General features: G+C 36.0%; 1 protein-coding gene across 3 annotated transcripts in view; it reads right to left on the bottom strand.

The window, feature by feature from the left end:
- The window catches only part of SLC25A16 (solute carrier family 25 member 16), a 37,441-nt gene that overhangs the window by 3,725 nt on the left and 7,970 nt on the right, over positions 1-25,746 (bottom strand). The window contains exons 1-6 of one of the 3 annotated variants that reach the window (XM_058543320.1): positions 20,538-20,599; positions 16,040-16,152; positions 13,644-13,722; positions 7,598-7,719; positions 7,285-7,351; positions 3,248-3,410 (exon numbers count right to left, since the gene is read on the bottom strand). In XM_058543320.1, coding sequence (XP_058399303.1) covers positions 3,248-3,410; positions 7,285-7,351; positions 7,598-7,717 — 350 coding nt within the window. In that variant the 5' untranslated portion in view covers positions 7,718-7,719; positions 13,644-13,722; positions 16,040-16,152; positions 20,538-20,599. Of the gene's footprint in view, positions 1-3,247; positions 3,411-7,284; positions 7,352-7,597; positions 7,720-10,001; positions 10,123-13,643; positions 13,723-16,039; positions 16,153-20,537; positions 20,602-21,820; positions 21,955-25,746 lie in introns of those variants that run through there. The other 2 variants (XM_058543318.1, XM_058543319.1) reach the window with 2 other exon arrangements.

Raw genomic sequence — 25,746 nt, 5'->3', positions numbered from 1 at the left:
ATCTCTTTTAGGAGTAGGACCCCAGGGGATTTCTTTAAAAATTAATTTTATTTGCTAATATTGACTTCTTATGTCCTGTACTAAATAATTTATATATATTATCTCATTCCATCTTCAAAAAAATTGCAAAGTAGTTACTGTTATCCCAACATTTTTTTGTGTGTGTGTGAGAGGAAGATCAGCCCTGAGCTACTAACATCCACGCCAATCCTCTTCTTTTTGCTGAGGAAGACTGGCCCTGAGCTAACATCCATGCCGATCTTCCTCCACTTTATGTGGGATGCCACCAGAGCATGGCCTGACAAGCGGTGCCTCGGTGCGCGGCCAGGATCCGAACCTGGGCCACCAGCAGCACAGCGTGCGCACTCAACTGCTATGCCACAGGGCCGGCCCCCTGTTATCCCAACATTAAGATAAGAAAATTGAGTCTTAGAGACATTCTCCAGTGTCACAAAGCTGCTTTCTACTTTGCTATTCACAGCATTCCATGGTACCTAATATCCATAAGTGATATATGACAAAAATAATTATACACTTTTATACACATTTAAATTTACTATGAAATAGTTATCATAAAAAAAATACCCATATACCAACCAAACAGCTTACAAAATATACATTACCAATAGATGAAGCCCCCTATGCATCTCAATAGCATCTCCAGGAATTTTTTTTTCTTTGGTGAGGAAGATTGGCCCTGAGCTAACATCCATGCCCATCTTCCTCTATTTTGTATGCCGGATGCTGCCACAGCATGGCTTGATGAGCGGTGTGCCGGTCCATGCCTGGGATTTGAACCCGCGAACCCCGGGCCCCAAAGCAGAGCACATGAACCCAACCACTATGCCTCTAGGCCAGCCCCCAGGAATTATTTCTTAATGAGGAGTAGGGAAAGGAAAAAATTTTATGGGGATAAAGGGACCAAAACCTCAACTTGAAGGATTCAGTTTCCAAGCAGGAAAAGATGTGAGTAGAAGGAATTGATTAATAGAGAGAACGTAGGAAGACAAGGTAGAAGGATTAGAACTAGGGAAATAACAACAGAAAAGAAAGAAAATAGCATTCTAGGCAAAGTTCTCAAGTAAAAAATGACAAGACTTAGTGATTATTTGGATATGTACAATGTGAAAAATGATTTCAAAGTATTATCAAGACTAGAAGTTAATGGTTATCAATAACAAATAGGAAAGTTGGCAACTGAGGATTGTCACAAAGAGGAAGACAAGCAAGTAAGATATAAATTATGGAGTTTGCACTGGTGGCAGAAGTCCAAGTAGAAACATCCAAGAGCTTGCTAGAGAAGTAATGGAGAGTCAGTAATGGAGATTTAAATAGAATTGGTTATCTGTACAGAGGTGACCGTTGAAACCATAAAGATAGATGAGCTCTTCTAGATATTTATGGGAAGAGCAGAGGAATAAAGTCTGGCTGGGCCTTAAAAAATCAGCACAGATAGGTAGGAAGAGGAGGACATGAGTCAGCAAGATACCTGAAAAGGGAAGGTTGGGGAGGAGGATCGCCAAGAAAGGGCACTATTACAAAAACCAAGGAACTAGAACAACTGGAAGGAGAGTAAAAGAACCGAGAAGGAGCCACTGGATCTGTTAAGAGTCAATGGGTGTAGAAAATAGCTTAAGAAGAGAAGTGGGAAAGAGAAGACAGATTCTAAGGATCTAAGTTGGAAATGAGTAATAAAGAAAAGGGGCAGTAAAATCAAAAAGAGAATCAGAATAGATAGAGGTGATCATGTCTCTGCAAACGAACAAGTTTCCACAGCCAGGTTTCCACAACTAAACCACACAACTTTTCTTCTTTACCTTCAATCTAGTATGATCTGCTCCTACACGCAAGTACACTGAATCTGCTTTCACAAAGGTAATCCTTAACTGTAAAATCCAGTGAACACCTCACTTTTCAGTACTTATTATTTTTAGTACTTATCTTACTTTGACTTTTCTTTTTCCATTTGATACTCTTTTTTGAGTCTTCGTGACACTACTCCTCCCTGTTATCTTCCTGTTTTTCAGGATACTCCTCAGTCACAGAAAGCTTTTCTTCTTCCTGTTCCTGAAAAGTTCCTGCCTCTTAGCATTCCAGCTTCTTTTTCTTTTTTTTTTGAGAGGAGGTTCAGCCCTGAGCTAACATCCATGCCAATCCTCCTCTTTTCGCTGCGGAAGACTGGCCCTGAGCTAACATCCGAGCCCACCTTTCTCCACTTTACGTGGGCCGCCACCACAGCACAGCCTGACAAGTGGTGTCTCAGGGCACGCCTGGGACCCGAACCCAGGCTGCCAGCAGTGGAGCATGCGCACTTAACCGCTATGCCACAGGACCAGCCCCATATTCCAGCTTCTTTTTATCTCATCTACTCAATGTCCCTTGGCCTAGGGAAATTCTTTTTTTTTTTTTATTTTGGTGAGGAAGACTGGCTGTGAGCTAACAACCACTGCCAATCCTCCTCCTTTTGCTGAAGAAGATTAGCTCTGAGCGAACATCCGTGCCCATCCTCCTCTACTTTGTATATGAGACCCCGCCACAGCATGGTTTGATGAGCGGTATGCCAGTCAGTGCCTGGGATCCGAACCTGCGAACCCCAGGCTGCCGAAGCAGAGCGTGCTATGCCACCAGGCTGGCCCCTCTAGGGAAATTCTTTGAAGCCATGTTTCCAATTACAATATAGTAATACCTTTATCTACGTTCCGACTACAACTTATATTAATATATAACTCCATTGTATTGCTAACTGTCTTAATAAGAATATAGGCTTCTTGAGGCAATAAATTTGCTTTTCCTTCAGTGAACCTCCCAACACTGTCTGGCACAAAGTAGGCCTCCAAGATTTAAAGCAAGAGAAGTTGTGCCTACACACACACACACACACACACACACACACACACACACACACAATAAATGGCTCCAATTTCAGAAACTTCATGCAGGCAAACTGATGAGAAAATACGAAGACTATACTTAGTGTTCCTTTCTAGCTTTCTTTTTTTCTTTCTTTTAAATGAATCCACAGGAAATTGGGTGGGTTGAAACTAATTTGGTCAATTTGGTATGTAATTATTTATAATATGCTTAAAGTGCAGGCACATCTGAAAAAATGTATTAAATTAATTTTTATATTTTGCAAAGGATCCTGTGTTTTAATAATCTATTAGAAAAAATAAAATGATCAACCAATGCTGAAAATTGGGATTGGGTAAATGTAATTTGATTGAATTAAGTTGATGAAGAAACTTACGATATTGTCTGTGCTATTGCTCCAGCAACACCACCACAAAGTAAGTTTATGTGAGTTTTCAAAACTAAGACATTAGGATTGTCTGATGAAGGTCTGCCAAGAAGGGTAGGAGCATAGGAAAGCCCAACACTCTTTAAGGTACCAAAAGTAAAAAATGAAACACCTGAAAAACAAAATATAAATTCACCACGATGCTTAACAGAACATGAGCTGTGAAAAGACACCATTCTTACATAATAACCAATTAACTCAAGGAACTGACTATGCATTTCCTAATTTCTGATGTTTGCTTAATCTAAGATAAAAAGATTTAATTAATGTTTATAAATGACCTAAAGATGACAAAATTACCACCTATAAAAACTATAGCACTGGTTTTCACACACTAATATATAGATCAGTTCACTGAATAAAGGCAGTAGTTGAGCATAATACCACCTTATATACGAATAGAATTAAACAATTTTCCAAGGTTTCACGTGAGTAAAAATTAAATTCATGGTTAATAATTATAAGTAAATATGACAACTTATATTTACAATAACAATGATGGTGTTAATGTAAGATAAAGGCAAAAAATTCAGAAGTGACAAAACATTGTTATTTCAAATCAGTGTCTAGTTTTTCTTCAAGGAAGAGTTATGACCATGAGAAAAATTTCATATTGGCTCACAAGACACATGGAATCTAATAAATACTAAATTAAGTTATTGATAATATGCAGTTGGTGCTTGCTGAACATTTACATGATTTTATAATAGACTCATTAAAGTCATACACTAATCAAATCAAGAATAGAATTCAAGCATTCCTATCAACTAAGCATTACTCAATATATCTTGATATCTACTAAATTTTAAAAACATATTTAAAAAGATACTTGATGCTTAAGAGCAAATAAGCACTAACAAAAATTCAGTCTAGGATAACATCTTGATGTAAGCATTTATTCTTTATACAAAATTCTTATAAGAATTTACTATAAGATTATAATCTTATAGTATTTTGTAGTATAATATATACTATAGTATAATCTTATAGTATTTTGAAATGATGATGTACAATTTTAGACTATTCATACACTTTTATATTTTGGAAATCTATTTCAAAGACCTAATCTTAAATACAGAAAAAGCTCATGACAAGAAAATTCACAGCAAATTACACATAAGTAGAAACAAAAATTAGAAATACCTACATGATGTGGAATGGTATTCAGTGAAATATGACACAATTACTAAAAATGATGTTTGTGAAGAGTATTCAAAAATATGAAAAATATTTGGGAAATGGGGAAACTAAGAAAAAATTATATATACACTATAACTATGTAAAAATATATTTTAAAACTCAGAACAAAAACATTAGAAAGAGATGAAAATATAGCAAAAAATTAAAGAGTTCTGCTTCCACTATAACGGCAATCTACAGGGACTTCGCCACTGCAGAACAACTATATCCATTGCTGGGCTTGCAAAAAGATGAGAAGGCCTCCAAGAATCCCCAGCACTACCATCTCCCAAAAATATAAGCTGGAGCCCACTTGGGAGTTTGGGCCCATGAGAGCGGTGGACTGACTCTACATATTGATGCCAATAGCAGCAGAACCATTGAGATGGATCCAGACATTGGGCCTACAGAAAATGGAATCACTGGGTCTGAAACTCAGAGACTAAGATCAAGTAATAAGCTCATAATTAAAGACCACCAAGCAAAGGAGGAGGCAAATAAATTTATATATTTATAAAAGAGTGGGGGGAGTAAGGATTCAGAATACACAAACAAGAAAAGAAAGGAATAAAAAGAAACATAAAAAAAGCAACAAGTGGAAATCAAATAGCAAGGTATAGAAACAAGTCTGACTATATCAATAATCACAATAACCATTAAGTGGACTAACTGGCAATTAAAAGATTTTACAGACTGGATTAAAAAAATATCTAGCTATATGATGATTACAAAAGAAATACTTAAAACATAAAGACATGAAAAAGTAGAAAATAAAAGGATGAAAAAAGATATACTAGGCAAATATTAACTGGGATCTGGCCAAAAAATAATTATGAATGGGAAGGAATTTGAACAATGACAATATACTAGATGATATTAAGAAAGTTTCATAATGGTATGCAGTTATGCTTTAAAAAATAAGCATAGGGAGCTGAATATTGAAATACTGTAGATGAAATGAAGTGGATTTGCTTTAAAACAATTTGGGATGAGGGTGGAGGGAGTAATTAGGGGTATAGATGAAACAAGATTGGTCATGAGTTGATCACTGTTGAAGCTAGGTGATAGATACATGGTGGTTCATTATACTATTGTCTACTTTTGGATATGATTGAAAATTTCCAAGTTTTAAGGAAAAACAAATAAATAAAATAACAAACTCATGGGATGCAGTTAAAGAAGTATTTAGGGAAAAAAAGCTTACATTAGGGAAGAAAACCCTAAAGGTTAAAAATTAATGAGGTAAGCAACCAACTGAAGAATAAACCCAGAGAAGGAAAGAGATAATTAAGACACGAACAAAGATCAATGAAATGGGAAATAAAGGTAGATTAGAGAAGAGAAAGAAAGGCAAAATTGATTCTTTGCAAAATCTGAAACTGATAAAACAAACAAAAACGAAAAAGGGAATATGACTATAGATAGAGCAGATGTAAAAAAAAATATGAAGAAATAAGGGAAACTTTCTGCCAAAAAAATTTAAAACTAACACAAAAGTCAAGTTCAAAATGGTAAAGAAAGGTATGAATCACCAAAAATGACTCAAGAGATAGAAAACCTAAATGGTCCTACAACCATTCAAGAAATTAAACCAGTATTTAAAATTCATCCCACAATGAAAACCTTCAAGAAACAAATTATTCTAATCATTTTATACATATTCTTCCCGAGTATGGAAAATGAGGAAATACTCTTCAACTCATTCTATGAGACCTATATAACCTCAATACCCAAACCACACAAGGATATTAAAAGAAAAGAAAATTACAAGCTAATCTCACATGAATATAGATGTAAAACTTCTAAAAACAATTAGCAAATTGAATCCAACAGGATATAAAAAGATCATTATATCATAACCAATCTGGGTTGACATTAGAACACTTATTAATGTCATTCATTAAATTAACAGATTAAAGGAGAAAACTATGTGATCACTTCAGTAAATGCAGGAAAGGGTATTGATAAAATTCAACACCAATTTAGAAAAAAATTCTTACCAACACTTCCTCAACCTGATAAATGATGTATACTACAGAAAATATTATGCTAAATGAAGTATTAGAAACATTCCCTTTAAAATCAGTAACGAGCCAAAATGTCCAGTTATCATCATTTCTATTCACTGCTGCACTGTAAGTCCTTAGCTAGTACAGTAAGATAAGATAAATACAAATAAAAAAGAAATAAGGATTAGAATGTAAGTAAGAAAAATGATATTATTTGCACAGGATGTGATTGCCCACACAGAAAACCCAAAGCATCTACAAGTAACATGGTGACTGGCTATAAAATCAACAAGTAGGATAACGGTTAGCTGTAAGATCATATAAAAATTAAATCAAGCAATAAACTGAAAATGTAATTTTCTAAAAGACACAACAAAGCTTATAAGGTGTCTATGAATATATCTAACAAAAATGTCCAAGAACTGTACGGAATTTCATTCGAAATCCCAAAAAGGATTCTTGTACAACATCAAAAACTGATTCTAAAATATACACAGGATAGCAAAATATCTATAGTCCTTACACTCCTGAAAAAAGAGGGATAAAGTCAAGGGACTTGTCCTACCAAATATAAAGACTTACTATAAAACTACACTCGATTATTGTTTTAAGTAGCATTGCAGATCACTGGGGAAAGGAAGGACTGTCTAATAAATGGCACTGGGTCAAATGGTTATCTGTAAGGAGGAAAAAAAGTAATTCCAGGTGGATCAGGGGCTTAAACATAAAATGCGAAATTTTAAAGATCATTCTTAGAAGAAAATAAAAAACCAAGATTCTGCCAAATCTGAAACATACCTGCATATGGAGCCATTCCTAATATAGTAGGCATCAGGCCTCTGTAAAATCCAAGGAAACCGCCTTCCTTTTGAGTGAAGAAAAATTAGAAGTGAGATTACATTGTGTTTATTATGATAAATATCAAAGAACAGAGGCATACATTATAATGGAAAACTTATTCTGGGACCCACCCTGAAACATAGATGTTTTCATTATTATTATTATTAACATCAATAATTTAAATAAAAGAATAATTATTTAGATAGTATTCAAAATATTTTCCTAAATATAAAAGGACATGTTATAGATGAGAAAAGTAAATATGAAATACCTTTGCATAGATTGTTTTGAATGCATGAATAATTCCTGTATAAGTGTGTTCCCCTTTCACCTGGAATGCTAGGCGTACTCTAACCATGTCAAGAGGGTAAGTACAGATAACTGCTGTCATACCTGAGAGAAAGGAGAAATTTAAATGTACAAGAAATTTTTTGACATATACATATCTTTCCGATCATTAGTAGTGCTCTCAAATTATAGCAATGATGAAAACCCAATGAAATCAAAGGTGACATTACTGATAGAATTATATCATAATATCAGCTGAAAAACAACCTTGTTAGTAAAGTGTCAGTTTATAAAATCTTTTCAAGTTCTTCCCATTGTTAAGTTTTATTGTTAGCACCAAAATAGTACAGTGTAAGTGGATCATGAGTATTTTTTTTATTCTATTACTTGCCTTTTCCCAGGTAAAATATCAGAAAGGAAAAACTGACTATCTCCATAGCACTAGGCAAGATATCTGACTTTTTACTTATTTTCTCTAATCCTAAAATGGAGAGATGCTTTATCTACCTAAGGAATTCTTATAAAAATAAACGTATTTTTTTAAAAAAAACTTCAAAGCACAATCATTATTTTCTTTTCAGAATTAAGGTGAATTTGTTATTGACTAAACATAATAAAAGCACGAATGTTCAAGGTCATAGAAACAATTCGTTTTAGGGATAAAATCTCCTGAGAAGTAAATTTAGAATTAAGTTCTAGATTTTCCACCAATATATGATTTCAAATTTCACAAACTATCCAGCTAAGTTATTTTTTAAATTAAAAAATTTGGGGCCGGCCCCGTGGCTTAGCGGTTAAGTGCACGTGCTCCGCTGCTGGCAGCACGGGTTCGGATCCCGGGTGTGCACTGACGCACCGCTTCTCTGGCCATGCTGAGGCCGCGTCCCACATACAGCAACTAGAAGGATGTGCAGCTATGACATACAACTATCTACTGGGGCTTTGGGGGAAAAATAAATTAATTAATTAAATTAAAAAATTTCTATTTTTGTAAAGTACCAAGAAAATGTTTGTTCAGTGTAGAAAGATTAGAAAACATAGACAATCAAAAAAATTAAACATACATATATTCATTCTCCAGTAATAACCACTTAAATATATATTCCAAACCCTTTATACATGTGCATTTACACACATGTAAACACACACACATTTAAAACTTATGATAACATAATTCTATTTTGTAGTTAATTTTTTCTACTTTACATTACATTGTGAATATCTTTCCATGTGAGAAAACCACTACCTGGATGTACTGTAATTTATTAAAACAATCTTCTTAGACATCTAGGTTGTCTCCATTATTTGTTCTATGATATGGTAATGGCAAACAATGCTTTGGTGAATGTCTTTAGAACTAAATATTTTTGTTCATCATTTCCATTATGGATAAATTCCAAAAACAGAATTATTAGGTCAAAGGGTAAAGCTTTTAGGGGCCGGCATAGTGGTGTAGTGGTTAAGTTTGCACACTCTGCTTCAGTGGCCCAGGGTTCACAGGTTCGGATCTCGGGTGCAGACATACACACCACTTATCAAGCCATGCTGTGGCAGGCATCGCACATATAAAGTAGAGGAAGATGGTGGGCATGACGTTAGCTGAGGGCCAATCTTCCTCAGCAAAAAAAAACATAGGGTAAAGCTTTTAATAAAAATTGCTCTCCAGAGGACTGTGCCCATTTATAATGTCATCCATTAGAATAGAAGTCCTATTTTTCTGACTTCTCAGGAGTATTAGATAATTATTAGACAATTAGAATATTCAATTATTAGGTAATTTTCCCAACATTTGATCATTTGATGGGCAAAAAGCATTCTCTCTGTTATTTTGGCTTGCTTCTCATGTGACTTTTTCTTTTTTCTTTTTTTTTGGCAGTAATGTAACTTCAGCAGTCAGTTCTCATCCACATTGTGTAGACTTTTGAAAGTAGTGACAGAATTTTGAAAGTGGTTACCTATTTGGTACATAGGTCATCAATATACAGAGTTTGGTGAATCTTCATCCTCATTATGTTTTCTGGACAACGGCACACAGACAGGGTATAAGACATTCCTTATTCCTGTGGCCCAGACAGCTTTGCTGAGCCTGGAATTAAGGCGCACACCGGGGGGCCGGCCCAGTGGCGCAAGTGGTTAAGTACGCACGCTCCACTGCGGCGGCCCGGGGTTTGCCGGGTCGGATCCCGGGCATGCACCGACGCACTGCTTGGCAAGCCATGCTGTAGCAGCGTCCCATATAAACTGGAGGAAGATGGGCACGGATGTTAGCCCAGGGCCAGTCTTCCTCAGCAAAAAAAGAGGAGGATTGGCAGATGTTAGCACAGGGCTGATCTCCTCACAAAAATAAATAAATAAATAAATAGAATAAAATAAAAAAAGGCGCACACCTGGAGCTCCCATCTCCATGGCAGATTTCCGATCTCTGAGTACCTGAGGGGCACGCTTCTTGAAGCCCACTCCATGAACGCGCTTGTGAATGTTAATCGTCTATTCTCCGGTCACTACGTCGTGGTTACTACGTCGTGGTTGGCAGAACAGCTCTTTTTTTGCCACTCTTCTGTACAGGAGCCATTCTGCTGGGCCCAGGTTGTAAAGGAAGAGCTTGAGGTATTGTCATGACTTTCTTTTCCTAAGTAGGCTTTTAATCCTATATTTTTAGCAGGATAATTTCATCTTTTTTTTTTAATTTCATCTTTTTATTAGTCTTACCAAATAAAAATATAATTTTTTGCCATAACTTTTACTCAGAATAGCAAACGAGTCATATAAAAGTGGCAAAGTGATTTCCATATTCTTGACCTAATTTAACTTTTAGTTTTAAATTTTTTTAGTGTTTGCTTAATTTTATTTAATAGACCTGATATATCTTACTCCATTTACTTAGCAAATGCTACTGTAATTTTGCATCCATTTTTATCAGCCCAGACCTAAATCTACACTAACTTTCAGAGCTTCTGCTGCTCCCCGCCAAAATCTAAATCAGTTTGCCATTCCTTATACATTAATTGGAAAAGAATGTTCTTTATACTACTGTCTAGGTATCTTTCACCGGCATCTCTAACTAGGTGATTATAACAGCATCTCCGAGCTAAAAACCTACACAGCTAATATACGGGTAATACTTTAATGCAAAAACATGCAACCCTTAGTTCTCTCTTGAGAATGACAGAATCTCAATTCCTTTAGACAATGAGTGGAAAGTCAGTTTGAATAACACGTTAAGTAACGCAATTTAATTTTAAATACAAGCAATACTTTGCATCAAGATTAGCCTAATGGTGGTCAGAACAGGTTAGATTCATGGAAGGCTGATTTATGATTGGCTTACCTGTGGTTTAACTGTCAGTGACATTTTATTTATTTTTTTATTTTTATTTTTTAAATTACTAATTTTACTGCTTCACTTGAACAGAGACATTCTTTTTTTGTGTGTGTGTGAGGAAGATCAGCCCTGAGCTAACATCCGTGCTAATCCTCCTCTTTTTGCTGAGGAAGACTGGCTCTGAGCTAACATCTATTGCCAATCCTCCTCCTTTTTTTTTCCCCCAAAGCCCCAGTAGATAGCTGTATGTCATAGCTGCACATTCTTCTAGTTGCTGTATGTGGGACGCGGCCTCAGCATGGCTGAAGAAGCGGTGCCTCGGTGCACGCCTGGGATCTGAACCCGGGCCGCCAGCAGCAGAGCACGCGCACTTAACCACTAAGCCACGGGACCGGCCCTGTTTAGTACTTTCTAAACTTAAATTTTTAGTTCAGAAATTCCATCAGTCTAGTGATTGGAAGTGTCAATTCCCCATTTCAGCCAATTTGATTGTGAGCTGTACATCTGAGCTGTTTCCATTCTATTCATTTTCAGACTATTTAATGTATTTGTTTTCTACCTACTGATATTCAAACCAGCCATGTCTGGCAGTCAAGGTAGTGACTTTTCTAAATGGCCTCTTTTAAGCTGAATCTAAACTAATATAGTACAAATGTGGTATTCCTGAAACAAGGTTTGGTAATAACATTACATTTAAACCACAGCAGATATCTTATTATCCAGATATTTATAAAACTACATATTTTATAGGTTGGCTTAATGTTTTGCAGCTTGTGCTGAAGATTTTGCAAGGGAAAATTTTAGAAAATACAATTAGGAGAGATTATCCATAAACAAGTTGCATCCTTATTGGAATGATTCTTATTAAAAAGTTTAACAAATATAGAAGAGAATCAAAAGGCTGACCATTTTAAGGCTTGATCATACCGACACAATTTGGTTTAACATCAGATTTTGCTAGGATTTTCCCAAGTCATCACTATCCACCTTACTTTTACAACTTCTGTAAATTTTTACAACTCCTTTTTTTTTTTCTATTCCCTAATCTGAATCTCTTTGGTCTTGCCTCTCTCATTTGCTCTCTCTGATTCCATTTATTTCTTCTTTCCTTCTCACATGCTCCAATCCTTCTCATTGTCTTCTTACTGGCTTCAAGTGGCTTAATATGAAATAACTGTGAATTAACAAAGTGGTCAAAATGATAAATTGGCAGAAAATGAGTACCTCCAGAAATCTGTAAAGGTAAAAGAGGCATTAGCTTAAAAATTGCAAGACCATGAGTCAGGCTGAGGAATTGACATAATCTAATTGTACATCAGAGAATAGTAAAAATAATGCCAATGAATACTGGAATGCTAAACTCATGATCTAGTTTTGTAACTTTTCAGCCAGTTTATTTCAGCATATTTTTATGTGGTATATTTCTTTTAAATTTGAGCAATCAATCAAATCTTCCTAAAGAGAAACAAAACCTTTTAATGAGGATGTAAAAATTACCAAGTTATTGTTTTTTGGTTGTTATTCAATATTCCTAAAAGCAACTTAATGATTTAAATGTAATTTTAAAGCTTGGAATGTAAGGAGAGGATTCTTAATAATTTTGCCCTCTGATAAATCTTGAAAACTACTTAATGATTTTAAATGTTTATTTATCTTTGGAATGAGGGGGAAGTAAGAAATATTTTTCTGATAATCATATTTTACCCTTCACTCTAAGTATAAAATTATGAAACTCTCTACAGGGCTGGATTTAGACTTTTAGAAACTCTAAATACAGAAAAGATTATAATGTCTTGCATTGTTCAAACTAAAAACAATACTACACTATAAAGTAAGTTTGAGGATATCCAACTAAGTTCTGATTTTCCTAACAATGACTATGTCAATGCTTTTTAAAAATACCAAATGTCCCTGCTTTGCTGGGGACCTAAGCATGAGCATAGTCTACCTGTCAAGTAATCCAGCACTAGCATTATTTTCTTGGTTTTCCCATTTCAGCTAATTTATTTTTTACTTTTAAACTATTTATTTTTGACTTATGGTCAAAATCGATCAAATGGTCAAAAGAGGTTAAGAGTATGGACTCTAGAGTGAGCCCGCTTGAGTTCAAATCACATTCTACCACTAACTAGCTGTGTGACCTTGAGCAAATGACTTAACCTCGGTTTCAGTTTCATTATCTATAAAATGGACGTCATAATAAGAAGGTACCCAAATTAGTGTTTTATGAAGTTTAAGTGAGTTAATATATAAGTAAACGCTTAGAATAATCTCTGACACATAATAAATATCATATGTAAGTGTTAGCTATTATTATTCTCCCAGTCTATTCTTTTTCATTTTTTGACCCTTTCCTTTAAGAACCATTTGTCTCCTCTTCTCACCAAAACTCCTCCACTTTCAATCTCTTTTTTCCTGCACATCAATGCTCAAGAATTCAAATAAAAAGAGAAGCACAATCAGAGGATTACTGGAGAGAAATATGTAACAAAGTGGAAACTCAGTTTGACCACTAGTAATCAGACTGCCATATATATCAGTCATCCAGTGAGTGACTGGAATTTTCAATTCATAAAGCAAGTGTTTCCCATTTCAGCCCTTTTTCTATATTCACACATCTCCTCCTTACTATTCTACCTAGGATGGCTTTACGGGAAGGCCAAAAAAGCACTCCACGTGGAAATAAGGAAAATCAGAAACTACTTACCTCAAATAGCGGTGGCGATAGTTTTCCTCTTCCCTCATTTTACAATTACAATCCAATACAAAGAGCAGAATATCTTCACCTACCAGGAAGCAATGAGACTCAATCAAGCTGAGATGTGCTTGCAATTTTTGTGTATGTGCAAACTTCTCTTTTCCTCTCTTCAGTCAAGAAACTGAAGACTTAATGATGAATCCAAACTGACTGAGACTGTTTTTTCCCTAAATTATCATCCTCTTATTATCTCTACAGTCTAGAATTCCAGGAATTGTGGTAACCCAAGAACATACGTTAATCAGCAATTAGATTTTGCTGATTTGGAAAGCTTAGAAGCACTCGACATTACTTTCCATAATCACTGTCTGCTTAAACAAAAAACCTCTGGTTGCAAATTATATTTCTAACCACAATAACAAAGACAGATAATCCTTGGTCATTAAAACTTTGGAGATCATATTCTGAAAATATAGTCAATTTAACTCTATTTTCTGCTACAGCAAGAAGCATAAAGAACTTCTTAACAAAGGAACTAACACTATAAGGAAGAGGCAGTAGAGGGAAGACAGGAGTGAATAGAAAGTGGATAATATAGGGTTGGAGTAGAGGAGCATATCTCAACCTTTATCAGTCTCCTTCCTCCCCAACTTCTCAATGAATATAGAAGTAGATTTGAGTTTTCAGAGATGGGTTCCATACCAACTTACCACCATCCTTCCCCATCTGAGGCTACCACAATAGGAGCAGCATCCAGAATTTATGTATATATCCAAAGAGACTGAAGTTCAACCAAAAATACATGGATTCTAAGTAAATACTTTAGACAAAGGAAGGGATCCATGCATCACAGATATAAAAGCTAAGCCACAAAGCTAAGGAAACTGATCTAGAGTAGATGTCCAATGGAGTTCAATTCTACTACATCCTGTCCTTTGGAAGCACATCACTGCTTAAAGCCTGATGATTAAATATCAGTTGTAAAGAACTAAAATTCACCTGTCTGTAGCTGTGTGCAACCTCTGATGAATATGATAACTAAAATTATGCTTTTATAGAATATTCTAGGGAGAGATAATTCAATTATGACATTTAGGAGCCACATTTGCACTCATTATTACCCAAAAGAATAACTATGTGCGACTGTGGATGCCTTTTGTACCGTAGTCTCATGTGGAAATCAGAGGTCTCAGGTAACTGCACGATGTAAGTCAAAGAGCCAAAGGACTAGAGAACATCATGCCCACTCCCTACCCAATGCACACACAAATCAGGCCTCAAATCTATTAACTAAAGAAAGTTCCAATAAAAAAATTCAAGAGCTGGTCTAGCAGCTCAGAAGAACAATTTCTCCAAATATATGAAAAGCTTGTTGCTTCTGAATTCTGGATTAGGGTTCAAGGGGGATAGGATTCCCTCTTAAATATAAAAGTATCCGAGAAAGGTACCTACAAGTCTCTCTGAGATTCTCAAAAGAACAGTGTGCAACCTGTTATAACAATCACTGTCCTTCTAGCTGGGGATGTCCAGCCTCTGCCCTGATTGGTTGCTGCCCATGCTATACTGCTTGTTATTTTTTTTGTGTGTGTGTGTGAGGAAGATTAGCCCTGAGCTAACACCCAATGCCAATCCTCCTCTTTTTGCTGAGGAAGATTGGCCCTGGGCTAACATCCCTGCCCATCTTCCTCTACTTTATATGGGACGTCGCCACAGCATGGCTTGACAAGTGGTATCAGTCCGCACCCGAGATCCGAACCTGCGAACCCCAGGCCACCAAAGCAGAGCACGCGAGCTTAACCACCACGCCACCAGGCCAGTCCCTAAATATTTTGAATATCACCTCTATTTACAACTAAAATTTTCCCTGTGTTACAAATGAGACGAAAAGAGGAATAAGGAATTTAGGTGGCTGGCTCAAGAGCATGTAACAAGTCATTGGCATGGAAGGTTTAATAACATTCCCTCATATTTATGGAGGGCCTCAGATCCTTCAGAATGTTTTCACAGCAATTCTTTACTCAGACCCTCAGAACAACTCAGAGAAAGAGGGAATTGGGCAACCATAAGCTCCACTTTAACAAATGGATAAATGAATTATGGAAGGCTTGGATGATCTGCCCATGGTCAAAGGACAGGTATATAATGGAGGCCAGCCAGGATCCCAGGAAGTATTCTGTCCATTTCACCTCCCAGCCTTGAGCCAAACACCAAACTGAAGTAGACCAAAGACGGCAGCAAGCAGAACGCAGCTGATCAACTCTAGTTTCTAACAACTTCCTTCTTTTTTCTCTTCTCTTTATCCTGTCACTCTTAGGTCCATAGGAACTGGCAGAACAAGACTGATTTCAAACAATTGAACCATACAGAAGGAAAGAAGGAGAAGATCTTCCTTACTTAATACAAACCTTGATTCTCAGTCTCTAGTTTTTCCTTTTTCTGGCTGAGATTCAACATGTACTGGATTGTAGTTGTAGGATGAGGGAAAAGGTTGAAGTTCAAAAAAGCTTTAAAATAAGTTCTGTTGAAATGATCATGAAAAAAATACCATTTTTATTTTGGCAAATATAAAATTTCCAAACTTACATTCAAAGGCCACCAAAGATACAGGAGCAAATACTACTCAGCCATAAGAAACGATGAAATCCAGCCATTTGTGACAACAGGGATGGACATTGAGGGTATTATGCAAAGTGAAATAAGTCAGAGGGAGAAGGTCAAATACCGTATGATTTCCCTCATTAAGTAGTAGATAATAACAACAAGAAACAAACACATAGAGACAGAGATTGGATTGGTGGTTACCAGAGGGGAAGGGGGGAGGGAGGAGGGCGAAAGGGATAATTCGGCACATGTGTGTGGTGATGGGTTGTAATTTGTATTTGGGTGGTGAACATGATGTAATCTATGCAGAAATAGAAGTATAATGATGTACACCTGAAATTTATACAATGTTATAAACCAATGTTACTGCAATAAACAAAAAATTAAAAAAAAAAAAAGATACAGGAGCAAAGATACCAGATATAAATAAAATTAACCAGAACATTTGGGCCGGCCCCGTGGCTTAGCGGTTAAGTGCGCACGCTCCGCTGCTGGTGGCCGGGGTTTGGATCCCGGGCGCGCATCGATGTGCTGCTTCTCTGGCCATGCTGAGGCCGTGTCCCACATACAGCAACTAGAGGGATGTGCAGCTATGACATACAACTATCTACTGGGGCTTTGGGGGGGAAAATAAATAAATAAATAAAATCTTTTAAAAAAAAAAACAGAACATTCATTTCAACTGTTTAAAATCATAGAAACAAAATACAAATTGTAATTACTTAAACATGGTAATAAAAGTAAAACTATTGGATAATGGAAACACTAGTCTTATCTATAATAGCTAGAATTAAAAAAACACTTTTTTCTTTAAAAATTAAAATTTATAATTGAAGTTGTCTTGTTTATTGTTTTCTAATATATAAAACTTTGATGTTAACATGTCTTTTATTTCAGAAAAATGAAACCAGAAACACCATTTCAATGAACACGCTATTCAATAATCAAGTGCCCTGAAAAAGAAATAATACAAAGTCTTCAGGATTTAATTCGTATTCATTATCCTACCTCATCTTGTTGAATTTTGACAGTCACTGGTAAAGTTAAATTTAAGAGACAGAAAATTAAAAAGTAAAGTCAGAAATCATAAATTTTAAGATTTGGAGACTTTACTAATATTTCTCTTCTGTGAAATGAAGATAATTATAGCAGTGTCCCCATAGTATTGTTCTGTGGACTACACGTCAAGTGCCCAAAGATTACACGTCAAGTGCTCAGGTCTGTGAATGGCACATAGCAAGTGATCACACATGTTAGCTGTTACTCATCAGCACCATCATGCCAGTGTAAAATACTGAAATATTTCTATACCAGTCGGCAAACAGCTGTTGCCCCCAAGATCTCCCCCACCATGGCTCTGGTAGCCTCTCCCTGCACCAGAACTCCTACCCCCCCCCCACCACATACCATCTCCTGATCCAGCCACGAAAGAGTTCATTGGAGGCTTACAGAACCTGTGCTATTTGTTAGTACCTCTACAGTTGGGTTATTAAATATTTTGAATATTATTCCTGGTTATTTTTACTACTTATTGAATGTGGGTCAGCCAGCCAGAAGTCAAGAAGAGCTAAATAAACATTGGATAAGGCAAAATCACGGATAAGGCAGATTAGGTTGGACAGTATAAATCGAGGTAGCAAAGTAAGTCTGAAGAGTCATTGGTGTCAGAGTCTGAGGTAGTATCTGGAAAGTCCCTAAGACCTGTTATCCAAGCCCAAGCCTGTATTCTCAACAACCAGAAAGAGGATTATCTATGGCCATAGTGTCTCCCACATCTATCCAAAGGTTTTTGTTGCCTTTTGGGGCCTACCTGCTCAACATCTGTCCCCATTTGTCTCCCCACCATACCACACATGTAGACCTCAAGAGCTTTAGAACTACTAGGGTGCTTAATTGTGCATACTAAATAGCAGAGGCCCATTCGCTCAGAAAGGCCAAATAATCTAGATGCTCTGGACACCCATACCTCTCTCTTTGCCACTGCTAGTACCTACCAAGGAATGTGCAGAACCTTGGTTACAGAAACCTGATATTACCATGGGGTATGTCATACTGTGACTAAAGTAATAGCCAAAAAAATCAACTGAAACCCTACAAACCCTGTGATAACTCCAACAATTAAGATTTTGATATATCACCTTCCAACGGTCTTATTTCCATTAGCAGAAATAAACACTGTTAACATTTTGGTTTATAATCTTGCAGTAGTTTTCTTCTATGAATATTTATACGTATTTACTTTTTAAAAACCAAAATATGATATATAATATTCTCTTTTCTAACTTGCTTTCTTTCTACTCATGATATAAACATCATTCTTTGTCAATAAATACAGTTCTACAAAAAATATGTGTGAGTGATGAAGATCAGCCCTGAGCTAACATCCATGCCAATCCTCCTCTTTTTTGCTGAGGAAGACTGGCCCTGGGCTAACATCTGTGCCCATCTTCCTCCACTTTATATGGGATGCCGCCACAGCATGGCTCTGACAAGCGGCACATTGGTGCGCACCCAGGATCCGAACCCAGCTCACCAGCAGTGGAGCATGCACACTTAACCACTACGCCACAGGGCCGGCCCCTACAAAAAATATATTAATGGATGTGTAGAATTCTGATATATGGATTTTTTTTTTACCACTCTTCTATTGCTACATAATTAAATCATCTTTTGGTATAATAAACAAAACTGCAATGAACATCTTTGTTACTAAACATCACTGTATCATCCTTAATTCTTCTCTTAAATGAATTCACTGAATTTAGTATACGATAGAGGTGGTGCTTAAAATCAGGGAAAAGGATAAACTATTGAGTAAAAAATGTTAGCACAACTGAGCAGTCATTTGGAGAAAAATTTTATTGAATCCCTACTTCATTCCTTACATAAAATTAAATATAAAAAAGACCAATAAAAAAAATCAATATAAAAAGTTGTGGTAGAAAAAATGATTAAACGTGATTAAAAAATGATTAAAAATGATTTATCTTAGAATGGGGAAGGTATTTCTAAACACAACACAAAATTTTGACGCCACAGAGGAAAAGACTAACCCATTTAGCTACGTAAAACTTCTATATGATTTTCTAAAAAATAAGGTTAAAGGACAAATCTAAAACTGAGAAAATATTAGCAATATATGACAGAAAAATAAATTATGTCCTAATTCCCAAATTCATAAAAATGAATATTTAAGAAATAGAAACAACAAAAGGCAGAAAGTAAGAGAAATACAAGTGGTCAATATACATTTGAAAAGTTGATCAACCTTACCCATAATTAATTGCCAAATATTAAAAATTTGGGGGCCAGCCCGGTGGCGCAAGCGGTTAAGTGCGCGCGCTCTGCTGTGGTGGCCCAGGGTTCGCCAGTTCAGATCCCGGGCGCGCACCAACGCACTGCTTAGCAAGCCATGCTGTGGCGGCATCCCATGTAAAGTGGAGGAAGATGGGCACGGATGTTAGCCCAGGGCCAGTCTTCCTCAGCAAAAAAAAAAAAAAAGAGGAGGATTGGCAGATGTTAGCACAGGGCTGATCTTCCTCACACACAAAAAAAAATTTGATGAGACCCAGTGTTGGTATGGTACATAGGGGAAAAGGCCATTGAAAGCATTATGGAGATCCATTTGGCAATGTCTATCAATATTTAAATACACATATCCTTTGACAGATAGAGTAATTTCCCTTCTCAAAATTTATTCTACAAATACACACAAGTACAATGTGTTATTTGTAAAAGAAAAACTGATAATATCCCGAATGTCAGTCAATAGGGGACTGATTAAATAAATCATGGTACATCCATACCTTGGAATATAATACATTTCTTTAAAAAAATAAGAAAGATCTATGTACTGATATAGAAAAGGGTCTTGAGATAACTGTAAAAGAAAAGTTCTAATCCTATAGAATAGTATTAGAAAAGGCATACATAAGAAACTGCTAATAGTGATTGCTTCTAGAGAGTGGAACTATTTTCCTTATCTAGGAGTATGTATTAATTACAGTCATGATAATTTTTAAAAATTTTTCAAAAGAAAAAAATAAACACTTCCAGAAGTAGAATTGTCAAAGGGAATGTATGTTTTTCACATAGTTGTAAGTTTAGACTGTTCCTTACTGTCTCCTATTGTAAAATACTGTTTTTGAGTTGGGATATTAATAGTGATTTCTTGTATAACTGAGTACAGAGAGATAACAAATGTATGCTACTTAATCAATGTCACACATATTACCTTAAACAAATTAAGTATTTTAATAGAAAATTAATTTGTCAGAAATAAAAAATACCTACTCCTCTTACCTGCCATGGATCCAGCCATTAATCTGTGCACATGACCAGAAACTCCCAGCTTTGTAGTAATTAACTAGAAACCAAAAACATCAAATTAAACAGATATTTTTAAAATGTTGTCCCTTTTACTGTTTAATAATGAAGACATTTCAAAAGAGTTACAGAACCAGTAAAAAGAAAATTAGTATTAAATGTAAGTGAAATGAATACAACTATATAAAGTGTTATATCACATCATAAGGAGGTCAGGTATTTCCTCTGTAGCCTCTGCTCTGATTTTGCACTTTTACAGAAGCAATCTAGCTTAGAATTGTCAAATATACTATACTACACATTGATGACCATGAATACTTAAAGTGTGAAAGGGAGTAGTAGGAATAAAATGCTACTATAGACAATGAAGTCTTGATATACTCATGGCCTCAATTCTATCTGACTGACTAACTTAGAATGTTGTTCCCATCTCCATTACCTACTTTTCATTATAAGATACACTATGAAATTTAACATACTTAAGCCCTTTCTGTGTTAAGATGTTTGAGACAATAAACTTTCAGTCTGCCGGAGAAGAGAAAATTAATCAATGAGTAGAGAAAAGCTGTTTAGCTTATAGCACTACTCAAAAACAGACCTGCATGATATAGTTTCTTTATTTTATTTAATAAGAAAATCCAAAGCCACAATGTTCCTCTCCTACAACTGAGAAACAAAAAGCACATTAGAAAGCTATTAATATTTTATGGATTTATTATTGTCTACTTGAAGGATACTTTGGCTCTTCTTCATAAGTATAAACATAAAAAATTTACTCAAAAACGACTAGCAATTCTGGAATAGATAACACCAAAACCAAGTTATATTTACAAATTTAAACTATCATATCTTATTGCTTCGATAGAACATTACTTTATCCATTCATCCAAAGTAACTTTAAAGGCCAAAGCAGGCACCGGCTGGTGGCGTAGTGGTTAAGTGCACACGCTCCATTGCTGGCGGCCTGGGTTCAGATCCTGGGCGCGCACTGACGCATCGCTTGTGAGGCCCCGCTGTGGCGGCGTCCCATATAAAGTGGAGGAAGGTGGGCATGGATGTTAGCCCAGGGCCAATCTTCTTCAGCAAAAAAAAAAAGAAAGAAAGAAAGAAAAAGGAAAAAAAAGAGGAGGATTGGCACGGATGTTAGCTCAAGGCTCATCTTCCTCACAAAAAAAAAAAAAGGCCAAAGCAAATGCCTTGTCAACTAAGTATGATATTCAAGGACATAAAAGAGGAAAACAAGATAAAAGTTCAAGTACCGTTTTATAATGCTCAAACGCCATGAACTGGATTGCACCATAGGGAAAGATTCGAATCATCATTGCGCCATTCCCTTTATACAATCCAAGGTATCCCTCCTTTTGAGGAACAGCACGCAGTGTAGAAAATACTCCTATTTTTAGAAGAAAAATACTATTAAGACACAGAAAACTATCTAAATTCACATTTTCATGACAATCATAGATAAAGATTACTATGCCATCATTTATGATGTAATTTTGCTTGAAGCATTACATAAATAGTAATTTCTGTATAACAGAAATTAAACCTACTTAAAATACATCATACGTCCAAATAGACATATCTCATGTAAAAATATAACACATATTACTGCAAGAACAGCTACAAATTATGGTAAATTATATTTATAATTATCACAAATTATATTAAACTATAGCAATCTAAAAAATATTAACAGAAATATATTCAAGGTCCAGATATTCATTGCAGATGATCAACTCCATCTGGAAGGATGAAGGAAAGTTTCCCAGACTGACCCAGATACATGTGTGGTTTGTTTACATAACGAAACTGCTAAGCAAAGGAAACTGCTAAGCAAAAGAAACAAACATAAAAAGTATCTATTAAAACTATTTAAATTGGGGGGCAAATTTTCATTATTAGGACACTTTAATTAGGAATACTGATAAACAAAGGCCTGAGTTCTGATCCTATATATGGATATGTTTATTAATGTTAATCACTAATCTATTTGCAGTACAGACTTCTCATAAACAAAGCACTACTTCCATTATTAAACTATTTATTTATTTATTTATTTATTTATTTTTGTGAGGAGATCAGCCCTGTGCCAACATCTGCCAATCCTCCTCTTTTTTTGCTGAGGAAGATCGGCCCTGGGCTAACATCCGTACCCACCTTCCTCCACTTTATATGGGACGCTGCCACAGCATGGCTTGCCAAGCAGTGCGTCAGTGCACACCCGGGATCCGAACCAGCAAACCCCGGGACACCGCAGCGGAGCGCGTGCACTTCACCACTTGTGCCACCAGGCCGGCCCCCATTCTTAAACTATTTAAATTCAGCTTCCTTTCGAAATTTTCCAACAAAAATTTGATCAAATATGAAACTAAATCACTAGGCTCATTTCAAATTTTAGAATGCAACTAACCTTTTGATCCCTTCCCAGAAATTAAAATTGTAGGTACTTATTAACATCCAAGAAAAGATATGTCCTAAAAGCATTTTTAACAACAGATATCCAAATGGACTAACAGTCTATTAAAAAAAAATTCTATTATATATATACAGCTGTGTATAATATATAAAATTCTCCCAAAATACATGAATAATTAAACTAAATCTATTCACTGAACCCCCCCCCCAAAATTCTATTAAAGACGTCCTTTGCTGGAAGAGGGGACAAAGGTTAAGCCCTGTTTAATTTGATTCAAATGTGTTTGTAACAATTTAAGGGTAATCAGATTTAGAACAATGGCTACCTAGTAGAGACAGGAAGGATGATGATAAGGAAGAAGTACAGAGAAAGTTTCAACTGTACTGATAATGTTTGTTTCTGAAGCTCTGTGTGGTCCACATATGTTTATTACACTATTCTTTAAAACTCTTTATCACAAACATTTTAAGAGAAACCATAAATAGAAGTGAAAAAAATATAGTACTTTCAAAAAAGGAAATCCAGGAAGCAAAGAGCAGGCGAGGGGGCTGGAGAGGACAGGATACAAAAAAGCACAATAAACAGAAAACATAAGATAAGAGTGAATAAATCAATGATCGCAAAAACAAAATTCAAATGACATAAATTCTGCTATTAAAAGCCAAACATTCTCAAATTCTCTTACAAGGCCATGTCTAATCACATGCTTTTTACAAAAATCTCATCTAAAACAAAATAACAGAGAAAGACAAGCAGATGAAGAATGGATGTTGGATGTTTTCAAACAGCTTTTAAATATCCATTGAGATAATTATATTGTTTTTCTCCTTCAATCTATGGTCTGTGCTATTTTTACTTTGGGAAATGAATTGAGATTTTCTTTTTTTCTTTTTTTATTTTCTTTTTTTTCCCCCCAAAGCCCCAGTAGATAGTTGTATGTCATAGCTGCACATCCTTCTAGTTGCTGGATGTGGGACGCGGCCTCAGTGCGGCTGGAGAAGCGGTGCGTCGGTGCGCGCCCGGGATCCGAACCCGGGCTGCCAGCAGCGGAGCGCACACACCTAACTGCTAAGCCACAGGGCCAGCCCTGAGATTTTCTTTATGACATAACACTAGACCAATTTTTGCAAATGTTACAAGCATGTTTGGAAAGAATACGTATTCTCTATAGGTGCAAAGTCCCCTGTGTATCTGTTATGTCAAACTTGTGTGTTATTTAAATTCTTCTCTGTATCTTTACTTATTTCATCAAGCTAGGATTAGAAGGAACAAACATTTGGTAAAATAAAAGCATATGCCTGTGTATGTATACATTAGCTCTAAAAGGAAATGGAAGAAACTTGTAAAAAATGCTTGATTCCAGGGCCGGCCCCGTGGCTTAGCGGTTAAGTGCGCGCGCTCCGCTGCTGGCGGCCCGGGGTTCGGATCCCAGGCGCGCACCAACACACCACTTCTCCAGCCATGCTGAGGCCGTGTCCCACATACAGCAACTAGAAGGCTGTGCAACTATGACATACAACTATCTACTGGGGCTTTGGGGGGGGGGGAAACAAAAAGCTTGATTCCAAGGAGGGAATAACAGAAGGAGAAAATGTTTGCTTTTGAACTTTTGGAATTATGAACTTGTGAAAATATTATACATTCAAAAAGTAAAAACAGGGGCCAGCTCAGTAGCGTAGTGGTTAAGTTCGCAAGCCTCGCTTTGGTGGCCCAGGGTTCACAGGTTTGAATCCCGGGCATGCACCAACGCACCGCTCATAAAGCCATGCTGTGGCAGGCGTCCCACATATAAAATAGAGGAAGATAGGCACAGATGTTAGCTCAGAGCCAATCTTCCTCCACAAAAAAGAGGAAGATTGGCAACAGATGTTAGCTCAGTGCCAATCCTCCTCACCAAAAATAAATAAATAAATAAATAAATAAAATGCAAAAGCAACAAAATTAAAAGTAAAGATTTTTAAAGAATCCTATTATGATTCATCTACCTATTTTTATATCACATTTGACTGTAAAAAGGTAAATGGACGTCAAAGATTTTCAATAAAGTACAGAAAAAAATTCTTTACACTAACATTGTGAATTGGGGAAGGAGAAATTCTAATTACACTCCTTCCTTTCATATGGCCACAATAATTTTGATTCAAAACAAAATGTCGTTTTTTACGCCTTGGAAGTAATGTCACACATTTTTTAAAAGAAGCTAAAGTAGAAGTTTTATTCAATAGCACATTTTATCTTTGACTGTGAAAATTCATGCTTAAAAAAAGCAAAATTTTAAAAACTGTCTTACTCATGCATATAAAAAGGGAAGTACCTAGAGTAAAATACCCAAAGACATTTTAAAAAGAAAATTAAAAGCCACCAATACCTTTTTTTTTTGGCTTGTATATTTTAAAGATAGATAAAACTCCACATACTACACCATCAGGTAGCTCATTGTTGCACTCCAGGAATCACACTTCAAATTTTGCATGCCTTGTAGGGTACACTGTAACCCACGGCATGCAGCCCTGTAGAGCGTGACATCTAACACGGATATGTAATCTAATGATTACAAATCAGGAAACAAAACAACATACAGCGGCATGGGGAGGAGGTTAAAAGAACAAAACAATCCTGCTCAGACATTCATATGTTGGGTCATTGTAAAACACCCCAAGATATTGGGTAATATAATTCATCTCCTTTCACCCTCAATTTAGACAACAAAAGAAAATAATCTCCTTCCTTTCCAGTTTTATATAATCTTTCTTCAATAAGTTCAAA

The sequence above is a fragment of the Diceros bicornis genome, chromosome 6 (assembly GCF_020826845.1).
Source record: "Diceros bicornis minor isolate mBicDic1 chromosome 6, mDicBic1.mat.cur, whole genome shotgun sequence".
Classification (NCBI taxonomy): Eukaryota; Metazoa; Chordata; class Mammalia; order Perissodactyla; family Rhinocerotidae; genus Diceros; species Diceros bicornis.
The sequence above is the reverse complement of the archived record's forward strand: the minus strand, read 5'-3'. Positions and strand labels throughout refer to the sequence as shown.